General features: G+C 34.8%; 1 protein-coding gene and 1 non-coding gene across 10 annotated transcripts in view; both read right to left on the bottom strand.

Annotated features, from left to right (window-relative positions):
- The window catches only part of PIAS2 (protein inhibitor of activated STAT 2), a 135560-nt gene that overhangs the window by 9830 nt on the left and 107971 nt on the right, over positions 1-17759 (bottom strand). For all 9 annotated transcript variants that reach the window (XM_072605191.1, XM_072605192.1, XM_072605188.1 and 6 more), the window contains 4 exons: positions 17459-17532; positions 14326-14486; positions 7680-7813; positions 6211-6382 (listed from right to left, as the gene is read on the bottom strand). In XM_072605191.1, coding sequence (XP_072461292.1) covers positions 6211-6382; positions 7680-7813; positions 14326-14486; positions 17459-17532 — 541 coding nt within the window. The remainder of the gene's footprint in view (positions 1-6210; positions 6383-7679; positions 7814-14325; positions 14487-17458; positions 17533-17759) is intronic.
- On the bottom strand, positions 8101-8208 carry LOC140502953 (U6 spliceosomal RNA). The gene has a single exon (XR_011966670.1). It is a non-coding gene; the product is annotated as a U6 spliceosomal RNA (small nuclear RNA).

The following is a 17759-nucleotide window of genomic DNA, read 5'->3' as shown; positions in this document are numbered from 1 at the left end:
ATTCTTATGTTTTTGTAAATCTGTAAATAAATGAAATTCCTTATATCCTTCCTGCACTTGACTCTCTGGACAATGCCAAGAAGGCTGCCAAAATACATCCACCAGAGGGTGCTGTACTTTCAGACTATCAAGATCAGGCTGTATTTCTGTGCATTAGGTGGTAAGACATATTCTAACAACTTAGTGGAAATTTATATCCTGGTATTGCCCAAAAGTAATGCCCTCACAACCTATTTCAGGGAGGAAGATGTACCTGGAAAAGCCACAAGGAAGCTGTTTCAGGCTAACAAAAAACCAAAATGAAATGTTTCCATTGCTTTGTATAACTTCTTAAGATTAACACAGGTGTGATGGTTCTACGAAAAATTAAAAATTTCAGTGCTTATAAAATTACTTTTATTTCATGAGGCTGGTAATAATTTCCAGTACTGGGAAAATAAAACTACAATCCAGTAGTGTGCATGTGACTGGCGAGTATCAACAATAAAGATGCTCACTGGAACTTCTCATAAAGGCCCTTCTAGAAGGGAGAAATAAGAGGAGGAAAGAGGGGAGAATAAAGAGGGAGAAAGGAAGAAAAATGGACAGAGAAGAGAAGAAAGGGGGGAAAGGGAGGGAAGAGACTCCAACACTCAAGCTGAGGATAAAGGGATAAGAGCTAACTCTTGACTGAAGCCAAGGCCTAGTACTGTCTCATTCAGAATTCAGTCTCAGGGGTTTTAGAGAAAAACAAAAACAGCCACCCTAAGCTGTGCAGCTCTCTCATTCATTTAATTTCCATATTCCTGGCTCCTTCCACTCCTCTTCCTCAATACGCTGTCCCCAACTGAAATGACTATTCAGCTATGTTCACCTTATTCTTTCTACACAACTCAATTTTGTTCATTCCCTTTATCAGTCCTACTTCAGAACTTTAAGCTGAAACCAAGGGTCTAAGTGGGGACTTATTTTGGCCCCTGACATAATATGTTGTAATATCCTCAAAACTTTGAAGTTCAGGAATGGCTCTTCCCAAATGAGTTGTCTTTACCTAGTTAAGAAAGGGAAGCTCTCTACCTTTCAGCAGATTCACTCCTCCATGAAACGTGTGCTGCTTTGGTTTATCTTTAAAATTACTTTCAATCCTATAACTACCCTGCTAAATTCCAATACAAATGAAAACCATGACAACAATGTCAGGACTAAATCCAACTCCCCAGATCTGGTTCTATTTGAGCTTGATATCTCTGCCTCACAGAGCCTTCTGGAAGCTTTTGTGTCACTAGAACACATATCCTATAAGGAGCTGCAGTACTGAATTTTTTTTTATACACAGGAATTGTTTTTGATACTCAATGCTATCTAAAATACCCTTAACAGTAGCCTCTATTCAGCTACTGCTGAAGTCAGAGAGAGACTTGTTTTTCCTAGCCTGCTGTACTTTAAAACAAGAATTCTCCCTAGCTGTAGTCCCCGCTATACTGCTAGAAAAGGAGCCTCATGTCCCTCAAGAGACAGCATAGCATCCTTTATTCACAACAAATGTCACTTGCCAATTTTTTTCTATTCACACAGTCTGAAAAGATATTCTTACTGTTGTTGAATTGTACCACAGTACTCTTTCCATGCAGGAAAAACACAGGAAAAGAAGCTCTTTTCTCACCAAATACCAAAATCAAATTTCTGAAAGAACAGTCATGGGGGGATTGGGTCTAGGGCTGAGTCCACATCAGCACTTTGCCTCTATGGAACACCAAGGAATCTGTGAGAAGGTTTGATTAACTTTCTTTGAGGAGGTAGATATACCATGCCAACTTTCAAGAGGGGGACAAAGGTAAGCGTATAAAGGGGCCTGATTTCTGGGAAATTTCTTTGACACATTATGAAAAGTATATTCTATAAGCATTTAGAAAAGGGTGTGATAGATCAGAACGGGTTCATCAAGAATAAGTAACTGCAAATCAATCCCATGTTTCCTTTTTTGGTCAAGATTACTACACTTGGAAATGCTGTGGACTTCAGGGGAATGATATACTCAGTGCATTATCTGGATTTCAATAGGGAATATTAAAAGTCTCTCACAATCTTTATAGAAAAGATGGGAGAGAAATGAGCTTTATAACAGATTGATATGAATATTGTAGAATGCAAGATCCTTGAAGACAAGGACCATTTTTTTTTTTGTCTCTGTTCTCCACAGCCTAACAAGTACTTTGCTCATACCAGGTGCTTAAAAACTGAATTGAACCTGGAAAGAGGCCTCTAGAAAAGAATGTCTTTAAGACTCTGCCTTTGGGAGGGTTGATCATTTTTATTAATAACCTGGATTAAAGCCTTATCACACTTCAGATGACTCAATGCTGGGATGAAGAAATTATGATGGATGATAGAACTGGAAACCAAAACAAAAAAATGACAGTCTAGAGTAATGAGTCAAATCTAATAAGGTATTCAATAAGTACAAGTTTCCATATCCATAAAAATTGGACTACATGACTTCTAAGCTTCCTTCTTAATCCAACTCCATGATTCTGGGTTCAAAAAAATAAACTAACCAAGTAGAGGATGGGGGAAATGTGACTATAAGACAGTTCATGTAAAAAGACTTAGGGATTTGAAAATGGACTATAGGTTCACAGTAAACTGTGATGTGGCCAACGAAGCTGTCAGTGAAACTTAAGAGGGACAGAGAGGAAAAGGATTAAACTAGAGGCGATCAGAGAATAACTGTGAGATTACTTGTCAACCATAAAAGTTAAAACAAAAGTTATGCCCTTAATAGGCATAATGCACTTATCCACCTATATAAGTCTTAACTAAATATCCATCAAGTGTTATGTTTTTACTCCTAAAATTGTGGTAGGTTTTGAGAAAAAGAATAAACATTTTATAATCTAGTGTAGGACAAACAGTAATACAAATCAGAATATGGTTCTACTCTAGGAGGAATAATGAGTACTTGATTCCAATGACATTGTTGAGGGCAAGGGTATTGTCACAAACACATTTTGTGGAGGACTTAAGGTGATTTTACATAGATAGTATGGCAGTAGACAGACTGGAGCATGGGCAGTGGGTGAAAATTTTATTCTAAAAGTAGGATATATTCCATGGAGGCTGGAAATTACAGGATGTATTTGAGAGATGGTGAGGAGGAACACAATATGGGCTAGATTGCAGTGTAGGCAAGGGACAGTAAAATAAAATGAAGCTGAAAAGGCAGGATGCAGCCCTTCTTTTGGGCCGTGGAGAAGGCTGAAGAGTTTGGACTTGTATTTTAGAAGCCATCAAAGATTTCAATAGGAGGAGAGTGACATCATCAGATGTAGGATGTATGCAGGATGAATTGCAGTACAGTAGCAATGGCTCATGTCAATTTGTAAGGATATTAATTTATTATTCCATAACTGAGTGATTCTTACAGCTTAAGCAAATTATCCTAGGTCATACTAGTAAATGGTAGAATAGTACAGGTGTACTGAGTCTTGGCCTCATTAAATGGGCCATGCCCTGACTACTCCTTAAAAAGGCCTATTCAATGAATGTGAGTACCTGCAAAGACCTTGGCCTAAAGGGCCCAAGGTCTCCCAGTGCATCCTGGGTCATCTCCAGTCATCCTGATGAATATCTGGTCACTGGATTCAGATGGCTCTGGAGGAGAAGTGAGGCTGGTGACCTGCACAGTCCTCCCTCACTCAAAATAAAGTGCAAGTCATGTCATCATTTCTCTGATGGCATGGTCTTCTTTGGCAACGAAGGACGAATACAAAAATAAGTCTCAACTATTAATATTTTCAACCCTTCTCAAGAAAGCAAACCCTATACATCTACTATCTAACATATAAAAACATCTTATTTGTCCCAAATTTACCTTTTTGAATTGTTATGGGGATACTTGCCATTTCTAATTTACTGGGATTTGACAAATCTACATTTACTACCCAATGGTTCTATTTTTAGCCTTTGTTTATTCACCCGAGTATTTGTTGAAGGCTGCTATGCTCAGGCTGAGGAGGCCTAATCTTTTATAATCTGCTCATATATGGCAGTCCCTACCACTCTTTTGTTCATTTTACTTGCCCTTCTCTGGTCCTCCTGTAGCTCAGTTGTCTTACCTGAAAAGATGGGACAAAATGTTCAGACCTACTGATGTTATGGAGAAAGGGATATGTTATGGAGAAAGTGCTTTGCAAGCCTCAAATAAATGTGAGCTATTATGATCATTATCCTAGAAATAGCTGCAAAATACTACGGCTTTTGGAACAAATTTCCAGGAATTATGACAATACTTGGCACTTTACCTTTTGGCCACAGCAGCATATCAGATTAAGATAAAAAAAAAAAAAAGACATCTATAAAGAAATTCAAGTCCCTTTCCTGAATCATAATCAATATTTGCAGCTCTTCATTTGGTATGTGCTATTTCAAATATTTTTCTGTAACTGTATTACTTTGCTCATATTAAAATACATATGCCATTTTCTCCAAAAGATAGTGAAATGCCAAAACAGGCAAAACAAATTTGGGAGATTTCATGGTGTATTTCCTCTTCCTGACCAACACTAATTCCTCACTTACTTTTATCCACTTAAAAGTATAATTGATCCTTTATATTTTATTCTGCCTTTAAGTCAGTGACATAATAGTCACTACAATTTCTTGACGAGTCAACTTTTTAAACTGCCTTTGGCAAGAAAACTTGTCAAAGACTTTTAAAAGGTCTACATATATTGCATTCAATTGTTTTCTTATGCATGATTACATAACTCCCTTATAGAAGTTTAATAAGTGAGACATTATTTTTCCTGACATAGAACAAGTTCTCTTTCTCCCAACATGACACGCTTAAGTACTTGGTAATTCTACCTATTATCAGAGATTCCACCATTCTGCATTCTAAGGAAGAAACAATGTGTTTTTGTATTTTTAGCTCAAATTAAGACAATTTCTTAATTCCTCTCTTTCCTATTTCTTCACTTATCCCCCAAAACTGCATCATTAATCTACTACTTTTATATAAAACACAACACAGTGGAAACAAAATAGGAAAGATGATGGCAAGAATCATCAAAAACATATTTGAGTACTATACTCCCTTTCAATTTTTGTTTAAAAATTCATGAAGTGCCAATTTTCTTTCTCAAAAATCAGGATCTAAAGATAAGTCCTTTTGTACTTATCAAGTCTTATGCTAAACAAATATATAAAATCAACTGTTTGTTCTACTTGTGTGATATAAAGATTTTGAATTGCCAAGTATTTTAGTAGCATGGAAAGCAGTTCAAAATATTATAGTTCCCACAACTGACTAAACAGTAAAATGCAGAAATGATCCCAAGAGACTAAAACACTAAGACACCAACACAGACTAAGTTTTTAAAGTCTGTTTTCTAAGCTGGTGGAAAGAATTTCAAGACTTCCTTGCAGTATCCCAAGTTCAAAGTCTCCAAAGAGAATCTCTTGGTGGATGTCATTTAGAAAACTCTTATTTGCAGGGGATGAGTAATGGTTTTTATCAGGTAGGCAGTAAAGGAAATTGATGTTTTATATTCTTCTCTCCCCTTCACTTTTTATTTCGATGACTTATGGTAGAATGGAAAGTATCTCTGAGTTCTCAAAAGATATCTCAGTATAAGCTCTTAGGGAGCAAGCTAAAACACCTTTTGAGTACGGAACCAGAAGCAAACTACGTGTCTGTCATCCAAGGACCAAATTACCCAAGTTTATAAAAGATCATCAACAGACAGTTATCCAATATATTTTTTGAGCACAGCAACTGATCAAGACCTTCTACTAAATTATGAAGGGATTATGACAGGAAATGGTAGAAAGAAGCATGTAGCTTTCTTGATCAAGTAACTTTCTTTATTTTTGCCTGGAAGAAAGTGGCTGTTTTAAAAAGAAAGCTTGTTTTTTGACCTGTCAAATTAGCTAAAGGAAAGATGCAGTTTATCATACACTCTGGCATACAAAAGCCCTCCCACAATCACACTGCCCTTGACACAAAGTTTTCTTAGTGGGTCACAACATCTTCCACAAGAATAACTTTGCAGCATGTGCAACAAAACTGCTTTGCACACACTGCACCTAGACAAAGGCACATGAAAGTATCCTTCAGGAAACAAAAGACACCATACATCCAACTATGAAGTGTAGTTCACAGGGGTGCTTACAAATGTCAAGCTCACTTGGAAGAGTTATGGAAAAGTAATAAACTGTAAATGAACAAACCCTTTGGTTGGGCTGTTTTGTGTCTCCGCCATAAAAATGCATTTCCTTTTGGCAGGAGGTTCTTCATCATCATCAGAAGAGCTCTCTATTGTTAAGTCAATAACATCTACTTTCTTCTTGCTTGTTTCACTGGTCATGGTCACAGAACAGGGTTTACTGAGGACACCTGAACCTAGACAGAAGAGAAAAAGAAATAAAGGTTTTAATATGGGGGAAAAAAGTCCTAGTCCCAAAAGATAAGATGCTTAGCTTAGTATGAAAACAGTACCAACTAGTCCATAATCTTTAATTATCATGTGAACCATATTTATCTGCTGGTAAATGAACATTTGCCCTGAAGAACTAAATGAGCAAGAATGGGTAGATGAGCAAAATTCCACAAACACTACTGAGAAAGACTATTAACAACATACCTTCATATTAAAAAAATATCTATTTTTGTCTCAAATCTAAAAATCAGGGGTTGTCAAATACCAAAATTATTTTATACATTTTTCAAAGCTAAGATAATAGTAATTTGACAGTTTATGGCTGCTGTCCATTAAGAAGGATTAACTATGGTAATATAATTCCATTATTTTTTCCCTTCTATTTTGCTCAATATGATTCTTTACAAGCAAGGTAATGAATTACCCTACTGATTATTATCTCCAACAAAATTTGGTCAGAAAAATAGAAGAAAATTAAAATCAATCAATTTTGCTACTTACTAGAGGTGCAACTCAAAGTTAATAGTTAAACTGAAATTTTGAGAATATTGTTAGATTTCAATTAAACTAAACTATCCTTTCTTGAACAGTTCCAATAGTAGACACACAGCATAATTTAGGACATCAAGACTCATAACTAAATTTAGTCATAATGGGGACTACTTAAAAACAAACAGTAAATTCTTGGGCAATACAATTAGCAAAAAAATTACAAAAATTCCTTAAAAACTTAAAAATTTTTTAAAAATTCATTCAGAAGAAATGCTGTTCCTTAGGATTAACCTTCAAGTCAAGTTTAATATTTCCCTTGAAAGTCTGGAGTAAAATAAAGACATTTCTAAGAACTGCTTTTAATTACTTTTTTCATTCTATAATAGACCTGCACAACATAGAGCCCGTGGTCCCTATGTTGAGCAGGACTGTTTTACAGTCTCTACATTTTTTGTGGGCTGTCCAAAATCCCTTCATGGGCCACAAGAGGTGTTATTAGTGGCCTATGTACTAAATATTGTGCAGGGCTGCTTTACAACAAGGAAAAGGAACTAAGATGATTATGAGGGGACTGGGTTAGGTGGTCCTTAAAATCCGTCACACCTCTAAACCCATGATCCTGTGTCTATGTGCGTGTTTTAAATGTGCAGCAAATGCAATGATGTATTACAGCTTAGAACATACACTTAAGTAAAAATAATTTTGATTTATGAATGGCTGTAACCAGGGCAAAGCCCTGATCTCTCTAATTAGGTGGTCTGTACATACTTTCTATTTTTGTACACTGTGGACTTGAAACTTTAAGTGCTTCTTTCTTCGGTCTCATAGGGCACCAAGAACCATCTTCTTGGAATTTAATTTCATCCACATCAGAACACTCATTGAGAATTTCCATGAAGAGCCTTTAAGTCAAAAAAAAATTAATTTAAGTATAATTCAAATTTTTGTTCACAAAGTGAGATAATAAGGAAAGTGATGAAAATTATGTTGTTGACTAAAACTATGACGATAACGAGTAGCATTTTCCAGGGCCTTATTTTCAAAGTACTTTCTTCCTATTTTCTTAAATGGAAAAAGTGAGAAAATAACACTGTGGTATCTCCAGGCTTACAACAGCATTCCCTGAAATATTTTCTGCCTGAAGTTAACCAACAAATATTGGAAAAACATAATAATTCCTTTTCTTTTTTTAAATATAGAACACTTCATAAATTTGTGTGTCATCCTTGCTCAGGGGTCATGCTAATCTTCTCTGTAAGGTTACAATTTTAATGTATATACTACTCAAAGTGAGCACAATAGTTTTACTTTTCTAACTTTCATTTACTAACATGGCTTCTCAAAGCGACTTTTTCTCAAACCTTCTTGGATGGAGCAGTTATAAAATATGAACTAGGTTAGTACAGTATGGCAACAAGAACAAGAGTGCTCAATCAATATGAAAGTGAGACAAATACTGAACCCCACTTTAACAAATAACATTACCAATAAAAGTCACAAAAGTCAAGACAATTTATTACAGGTAGCTAATGTAAAAAAAAATATATTATTTCTTCTCTCTCAAAAGAATGGTCTTTACACCACGCAGGATTATTGAAATCCTGGCCCTTGAGATATTTTGTTAAAATCAAAATGATTTTATGGCAGAGAGAGAAAAGGAAAAGTATAATTATCTCATAAAAAATTACTATAGTATCCTCAAATTTAATAAGACCATATGATAGCTATATTTCCCTCTAAAATGCAAAAGAATGCAACAATAGACTTGTAGAGTAATAAGATGGAAAGAACACTGGATCTGAAGTCACAGGATGTGAGTTTGACTCCTGACTTGGTCCCTTATTACCTTGTTTCAGTATTTGTTTCCTGGTTCCTTATCTATAAAGTGAAGAGATAAAACTAGATAACCACTAAGGTTCCTTACAGTTTTGAATGATCTATCCTATGAGACACAGCAAAAGAATATCAATAAATATTTCCTTTATCCTCAGCTACAAATCAACAGACTTAAGTTTTATAATTCTAAAATTCATATCCATCTCATAACATTCATTATGGATTTACTGAAACTTTTATCCACTTTCCCTGCACATATTTTTTCTTGGTACAGTTTATGATTAAAACATTTCAAAACTGCTTAATACTCTATAAATTTGCAAAGTCACCTGTGATTAGCAACTGTACCCCTAGTTATTTACCCCCAATGTAAAGTATCCAATAGAGCCAAGTACCTCGGGTGGACATAAATCGGCTCCATAAGGACATGGACCAAGTCAATTTTCTTTGTCTCTCCCCAACACCAAACACAGTGGTTAGCTTACAGCAGGCATTTAGAAATGTCTGATGAATAAATAGGCAAAAAGAAGGCCTAAATACAAATATAAAATACAAAATACAATGAATGATTGTGTGGGAGGAATATAATAAGAAAGGACTATAGTGGACTATGTATTGAATTATGTCACCAATACAATATCATTACTAAAAATGTTAACATGACTTTGCTATATAAACAATGATAGCAACTGTTTTACTTGTCTTTAGACTCTTGAAATGCTGAATGGTAAGTAACACTTCAGAGGTATGTGCCCAAAATTTTAAAATAAAACAAAAAAAAAAATCCTCAAGAAATATAAAAATTAGCATTCACTAAGCACTAGAGGGAGTAGAAGTGCAGGGGGAGGAAGAGGCATAAAAATCTTCAATAGCTTTTGAGATCCATAAAAAAAAAAATTATACTTCATCTGTCTTACATAGTTTAGATAGAATAATAAATTAGGAGTCTGTTCATGTTTGGAATTTTATTACTGAACACTGAAATAAAATTAGTTTAATTACATTAGAAATTCAAAGCACTGGTTTGTGCAAAATATGAAGAAAACTAATTCATGAAAGAAACTACAGAAGATGCAAAAAGGTTCATGACTCCAATTATGGCAGGATCTTTATTATGAAACCCTCTTTACACTCCCTGTTCATTGCCACTAATGTGTTTCCACTTTAGAGTATAAGCTTCTTGAGGCCAGGGGCTGTCTTTCTTTTTTGCTTTTATTTGTATTCTTAGCACTTGTGCATTTAGCAAGTGTACTTATGCACATAAGCATTTAGTACATGTTTGCTGTCTGCCTATTCATTATGAAGGAGTCACAAAGAAGAAAGGATGATTAGAAAGGTGTATTTAGAATTTTTCTGTCTGTTACCAATGCCTATAAACAATCTGTGTTGTATCTGAGAGGAAAGGAATCAGCTAATTACTGATTTTTTACACTTGAGTCTCCTGAGTCTGGAAAATGACAAAATGATCAATTATTAGAACCAGAGGGGTATTAAGAGGAGAACAATGAGTTTGGGTTTTTTAAATCAGTTTCCTAATAATATCTCCTAGTTAAGGTTTCTGCTTAAATTTCAGACATTTATGTAATGGGCCGACAACTGTTAATTATTAATTATAACTGAGAACAGGTGAGTAGAAGAGCAACAGCACAGAAATTTGACAGCCTATAATATAAAAATCCAGAGTCTGGCTATTGACACTTTCTTTTCTTTTTATTTTATTTCGAGGCATTTAGGCAGAAGTAAAAAATAGCAAAGGTTTCAACTGCAACAGAGAGGGTGAGAGAATTTTTGCTAGAGATGCATAGACTGCGCAAAAAAAAAAAATTCTTTTTCTATCTTCAGCAACAAACAAGCATGTGGCATTCTGGCCATGTGCAAATTTCTCTCCTTCCTAAAGAAGTGCCTGAAGAACAAACTTCTTGCTATGAAGCATAGCAAGGAAGAATAACCCTCCCTCTCCCCCACGGAGAGATGATTAAGAATGAAAAAAGGGAAAGAGAGGGAGTCTAAAACTGAGACACAAGTCCTAAGGGAGTAGAATAATCAACGCCAATTGAATCAATACAATGAAGGACTATTAAGTTTCTGAACAAGAACATACAAACGAACACACACACACATGTATACATGTATAATGAATTTTATTCCCTTCAAATGGGGTCTTTTTCATAAATACATGAAGTCTCACCAAGGTAGATAGGGGTATATACAAAAAGGATTGTTTTAGAAAAACAAGAGTATCAATAAAACTCAAAATAAAAACAAGTATTTTAAAATGAAGAAGCAAAAGACAGGGAAAATGCCCCCAAACTAAGGAACCCAACTTTCAGGATATATGATTACAAAAACTGTTCTTTCTTTAAACAAGAGAAGCAAGGAGGGAAGGGTTTTTGCCATTAGGAAGGTCAGCTTGATAAGCTGCCAAGGGTCTGAATGAACTCATGCCCAATATCAGTTATTCTATCCCATTCCAAAATGGCACATTCAAAGGTACACTACATGTGAAAAGCACTTAGCTCTGGTCTCATACTTAACCGGAATACGGTGTAAGTGGTGAGAGACCTGGTGCCTAGGTGTGAAATAAGGATGGGAAGCATTGTTTTCATCAACTGTTTAGTGCAATACAAATATAATATGTTCTATGGTAAGGGCACCTTCAAAACCATTCCCCAAAAAGGTGCCAGCTGGAGTTCCTATACCCCAGGATCCAATGACAGGAAAGGAACCAGACATGAATAGCATCCTCATCTACAGCGGGGTTAATTTGGTGGTAACAAAGGGGAATCTTGGTTTTCTCCACCATTAATTGTAGTAAGATGGGAAAGAAGTCCTGAGGATGCTAATGACAAAAAAAAGGAGCAGGCAAAGAGGAAACCCTTAGGAATGTAAGAATGCTCAAGCATATCCCATACCAAGCTGTTTTTTCCTTTCTAGTATATCTATAGTTACTAAAAGAATAATTTCTTTTGCCTACACAAATGGCAGTCTACTGCCAAATACTCATCCATTATATAAAGGAATTTCGTGGTGAGAAAAACATAAAGCATAGTAGTTTTCTCGGTCTATTAAAACAAGGCAAAATGGGTATTGCCTCCAATAAATATGACTGTCTTATTCCCAAGATGGCAGACAAAAGTAAAAAATCATTTGGAAAAAGAAACATCTAGAGTATTAGAGAAATAATGAAAAAATAACAGAAATGAGGAAAAGAAGCACTTCCAGGCTTCAACCTGCATGATAAAATCGCAGTCATCAAAAGCTTTTGGTATTGGTTAAAAAAACAGAGAAGTAGGAACAAACTAGACAAGAACAATCAGAAATAGTGGAATTCAACAACCTACTGCTTGATAAGCCTGAAAACATTAATTATTTAAAAAAAGAACTCTCAGTCTGCTAAGAACTACTAGGAAAACTGGAAAGCAATGTGGCTAATTTCTATTAGACCAACATCTTAAGCCATATTCCACAATAAACTTGAAATGGATATGTGACCTGAAAATTAAAGATCAACCACAAAAAAAGTTAAGAAAAGTAAATCATATGCCTTTCACAGATATGGGGAGGCATTTTTAACCAAAAAAGGAATAATAGCAATTATAAAAGAAAAAATATTTAATACATGAAAATGAAAAGCTTCTGCACAAATAAAATTAATGTATCTAAAAAAATAGTCAAATAGGGAAAAAATCAAATTTCTCAGATAAAGGTCTGTTTGTTATTCAAGATTTTATATACAACCTCCACACATTATCTTCAGGCTTATTGGTTGGGTTTTGCTGATTTTTTCTCTTTCCCCCTTTTTTTCTTAAAAAGTGTTCTCTGTTACATGGAATGACTCTCTAGAAGGAGAGGAACAGAGGATACAGGAGGGAATTTAAGTAATGTGAAAACAAAAGATATCAACACTTTTTTGTTTTAAAGATCACTGATCATTTTACAGAGTATGTTCAGTTGAGTGTTAAGATTGGAAACCAGATTTCAAAAAGTTCAGTACCTGGTTTACAGCCTCTCTCCACCCCAAACCCTCTGCCTTACCACTGGGTGACTTCAACATAAATGTTGATGTGTATTTGATCCTCATGTTCTCCTAGTTCCTCAGTCTTCCTCAACTTCAATGACATATGTCATTCAACCTCACACTCACATAGGGTCAATCACACTATTTTTTCATCATCGTCACTGATGATTTTCATCATCAATCACATGTTCCACTTACATGAGAATATCCTGAAATTCCTTCTTCCAACTAAAACTTACTATCATGCTATCTCTACTATACTTCACTTTTTCTAATCCCTTCATTAGTACCTTTGTTGCTTCCATCCCTCAGTTTTACCAATCTGTCTGGATTTACTTTCCTCCTTTCCCAATCTTGATACAAGTTAACTAGTTCAATTCTACATTATTCTCTGCTTTCAAATCCCTTGCTCATTTGTCAACAACATGAATCAGGATATCAAGAGCAATATCTAACTATCTACTACTCTATCTAGAGATAATTTAAAGATTCTAAAATGAGAAAAGTAGAGAACACAGTGATCCACACTAGATATTCTCATTCAATTCACTTTATCTGATGACTTCTGCTGCTTCAGTACTGTTTAATTTATCCTGGAAGAACAAAAGGTGATATGACTTAAGTTTATAAAATCAAAAGTGTATAGACAGGATGAACAGACAGTTAATAAAACCCCAGAATAATATACACTGTACCTCTTATAATCTGAAGAGGTTAAGTTTATAAAATCAAAAGTGTATAGACAGGATGAATAGACAGTTAATAAAACCCCAGAATAATATACACTGTACCTCTTATAGTCTGAAGAGGGTAGGTTTTTTTAAAAAGTACATATCAAGTACTATTTAGTACAATAAATTTATTTAAGTCATTGCACCCCAAAATGTAGCAGGCTGAAATATAAATAGATTTAAAATTAGGCCTAGATAAATATATGACAAATTTCTTATCATTTTCCTAAGGGAAACTAAGATGGTTTTTGGATACATATTCTATTCCTCCAAAACCGGTGTTAGAGATGGTACACCTGTGCATTCCCAACGTCAACTTGACAGTAAGCTTGAGAGAGAATATTGGGTTGGATAGGTTCTGGTTCCTAACTAGTATGACATTTCTCATATTTTATTCTTAAATTTAATAGTCATTCTCCATTCCTCAATTGCCATTTGAGAACTTCCTTTATTTAAGAGAGCTGGTAAAATGCAGTCTTACATGGGTTCTATGTGCCTTCATTAACTGAACAAGGAAACAGGAAGGGCAATAAATAGATTGTATTATTTTTCCTTACACTACATAATGGGAAATAAATATGACTTTCCTAGATAGAGAAAGGAAACTGTAAACCTTGCTCAGCACAAATCATTAAGAGAAAAAAATTAAGCTTATTTCATGTCAAAAAAAAAATCTAAGAAAAAAAACTTTTTTAATATAATCAAGAAATTCTTATTAAATTAGCTGGAAAGAAAGAAAGAAGGCTCCTTCTTGCTAGGCTTTTTCTGTCATTGATACAAAAGCGGAAAAGTGTCAATAAAATAAAGGATAGGATAGGACTAAACTTACCCATCTAGTATTAGACTTTCATAGGCAGCCTTTTTGTCACACACAGGGCAAATCCAAGTAGGTTTCTTTTCATTCATTTGTAGGTAAAGAGCAGCATCAAAACATTGCAGATGTGTACATGTCACAGCACGGCATGGAATCGTGAGCCTCATTTTTCCTAGCTAAAGGGTAACAAAAAAATGGAAACTACATTTCAGAAACAACAAAGTTTTAAAAAAAAAGGAATACAATTATAAGAGAAATCCAATTATGTTAAATAAAATTTATGCTTGAAAAAAACAACATAACAGTATTTTCCTAGGCTTATCATCCTAATAAACGGCAATACAAGTTTAACTACAGTAAGTAAATCAAGAGAATTTTCTACTTATTTGGTAAAATATACTTGGGATTAGATGAAACCCTAAAAACTGTAAAAATTTCACAGACTACTAGCATGCTATTTAATGTAGTGGTAAGCAGCTTATGAAGGGCAGCTAAAGAAGGCTTTCTATATCTCCACTAACCATTCAGGATTGTTTCATAGTTCCCCCTTTGTTTTTCTTACTTCTCTTTCTACCTCTTCTTTCTTCTCTACTCCCTGCCTCCCACCACTTAGTTTTCCAGTGGCATCCATGGAAACTAGCACTGTCTGTGTTGCGTAAAGTTTTTTGGTTTGTTTTTGTTTTTTTTTTAAATTTACTGGCTTCTTTATTGCCCTGTAAATACAAATCCCTAAACTACTACAGATGCCTCACTATGGGATAAAAATAACCATGGATTCTCAAAGGCAGTACCATAGGAGCAAGCTAACACAGATCCTCTAGGATAATCAAGAATTCTTGATCTTTTTTTATCAGAGTACTTTGACAATGTGCGGAAGCCTATGGCCCCCTTTTCAGATTACTTTTAAATGCATGCAATTCCAAAGGAATCCAAATATACTGAAATACCAATATAATCAAGATATATTAAGAAGCAGTTCAGGGGCCTCAGGTTTCTAAGAAACCTATCTATTCTAAGTGATAGGGCAAAGAAACTCATAACCATAATGCTGATTACTAGGTGATTAAATCTTTGCCCCTACTAAAGTCATAAATAGGAAAAAATGCAAAATGGCCTCCAGGCATTATCAACTCTGTTCTGTTTCCTAAGTAACAGTGGTCAGGTGATCACACATGTTTCAAACCATCCACAAACACTATATTAGCTATCATTATAGGATAGGTCCAAAGACCAATAAACTGATACACTATTAGAAGATCCACACTAACATCCTTATTATAAATGAGAACAAAAAAATGAAGGCACCAGAGCTAAATATGATAACTCAAGACATGTTTGATCTGTCACTCATCTTTCATGAATCCAAGATCAGTATTCTCTCTATTGCACCATACAAGTTGATCCACTGATGTTTTCTGATTGATATAATAATGATTTGGTAGGAGGAGCACTTGGACTTGGAGTCAGAAGAAACAAGAATTCAAATCCTGGCTTTAACCTTATTACCTGTATATGCTGAGCACTCTACTAATAACCTTGCTGAATTTTTCTCATCTGTAAAATAGAGCCATTATGGATACTACCTACCACACAAAATTGTTGGCAAAGAAAAACTGATCCCCCTAAAAAATGTCAAGCTATAATACAGATGGTCTATTGTTCCCTGAGGGTTGCAACTATATGCTGTGCAATACACAAGGTAGGATTTGAATAGTGAACAGAATCATCATTAATTACTATTAGGTACCAGAGACCTCCATATTGGCACTTCTCCAGATTGTTACATCGTTTCTGATGGTGATTTGTTATTTGTACACCAATTGTTCTTGGTGAGATAAGCCACCTATAGCATTTTGTAACCCTTAAAGCACTACATAAAGTCATCTAGTATTACAATATTAATAAATATGCCACAAAACTGAACATCATAAAATTTTAATGACCAAGTTTGGTCCCAAAGAGATGTTACATACCCCAACTTTTTTTTTGTTTTTTTTTTTGCAGAAATGGAAGACTATGGATGTGAAAAGGCTTTTTACAACTGTGAGATTTTTTAAATTTGTTAATTCTACTGAACTGTTCACTCCCCCTTTTAAAAATTCTTTGTTATGAGGGATAGCCCTCTGGGAGGAGACAGGGAACAAAGTGAGGGGGAAGGATGCATTGAGAAGTTTGGTGATATAAAAATGAAAGCAAGCCATAAAAACTTATATTAAAAAATATTAATAGCCAATTCTTTTAAAACCCAAAGCTGATTTCAGTCTGTCTCCCTTTCCACCCTCAACAATATTCTTTTAGGTCATTACCTTCTATGGTTAGTTTGGCTATCCTCAAATAATTCATTTGGATATTAACCTCAGCAAAGAATAATTAACAAGATAAATCTGCTGCACACTCCAAAATCACAGTTAATTCATGTATTACGCCCCTCTATTACAATAAATAATAGATTTCTGTCAAAAGACAAAGATTTCTTAAGAATAACTTGTCAAGTTTCAGAATATGCTTAGTTTATATTAGATGTCTTATAATCTATGACAAAAATCACATCAATATAAACATATCATGTTTAACATTGTTAAACTGGGAATTCCATTTAAAAATTGGTGCTAGAGTCTCAAACACTTAGGAATTCTGATTACTGTAATGACTAACTATGATTGCAGAGAAATGACAATGAACTACATTATTCACCCTGACAGAGAGATGTCTGATTTAAGGTGCAGAAAGAAGTGTATGCTTTTAGACAGGGACAATGTGGAAATTTGTTTTGCTTGATTTCGCATATTGGGTAGCAAGTATCTGCTGGTGAAAGAGAAAATAAATGTTTGTTAATAGAAAAACAAAAATGTTTAAAAATGATGTTAGAAAACACAACATTATGGGGAGGAGTTAGTTCCACAGGACCAGAACTGAACCAAGTACAGAATGAGGTGTTTAGGAATGTTCATACAGTGAAGTTGGTCAAAGGGATCCAGAGAGCAGCCCAGAAGGCTGAGAGTTGTAACTTTCTATCAAAGGGTACAATGTTGTTGTAGAGAACATCAATATCTTAAGAAAGTTTGTGGTTGTAATCCCATGGTTCAATAAATGCCTCCAATCTCTCCACAAAGTAAAGGCTTTCAGAATATTTTGTGGCTTCACTTACAGGACACATCAGCGATACCCGAAGACTGGTTGTAGCAATTTCGCTGTCAGGATCTGCAGTAAGCTTCTCTTTAACTTGAAAAACACAAACAGAAACCAATGTTATCCAATCACAGGCTGCATCAATCTATAAACAGAAACTTCCAAATAGTGCCAAAAGGTAAAAAGAGAACTGAAAGAAATTCTTGGTGTGTGTTATTTTTAATGTCAGTCACAACTCCAGTATGAGCTTTTTAAACATCTCATTTTATAACAACTTAAAATTCAAATTCCTCAAAAACAATGAAATAAAGACTTTCAAG

Source organism: Notamacropus eugenii, chromosome 4, assembly GCF_028372415.1.
Source record: "Notamacropus eugenii isolate mMacEug1 chromosome 4, mMacEug1.pri_v2, whole genome shotgun sequence".
In the NCBI taxonomy this organism is placed as follows: Eukaryota; Metazoa; Chordata; class Mammalia; order Diprotodontia; family Macropodidae; genus Notamacropus; species Notamacropus eugenii.
This window is presented reverse-complemented; position numbering and strand designations above follow the sequence as displayed.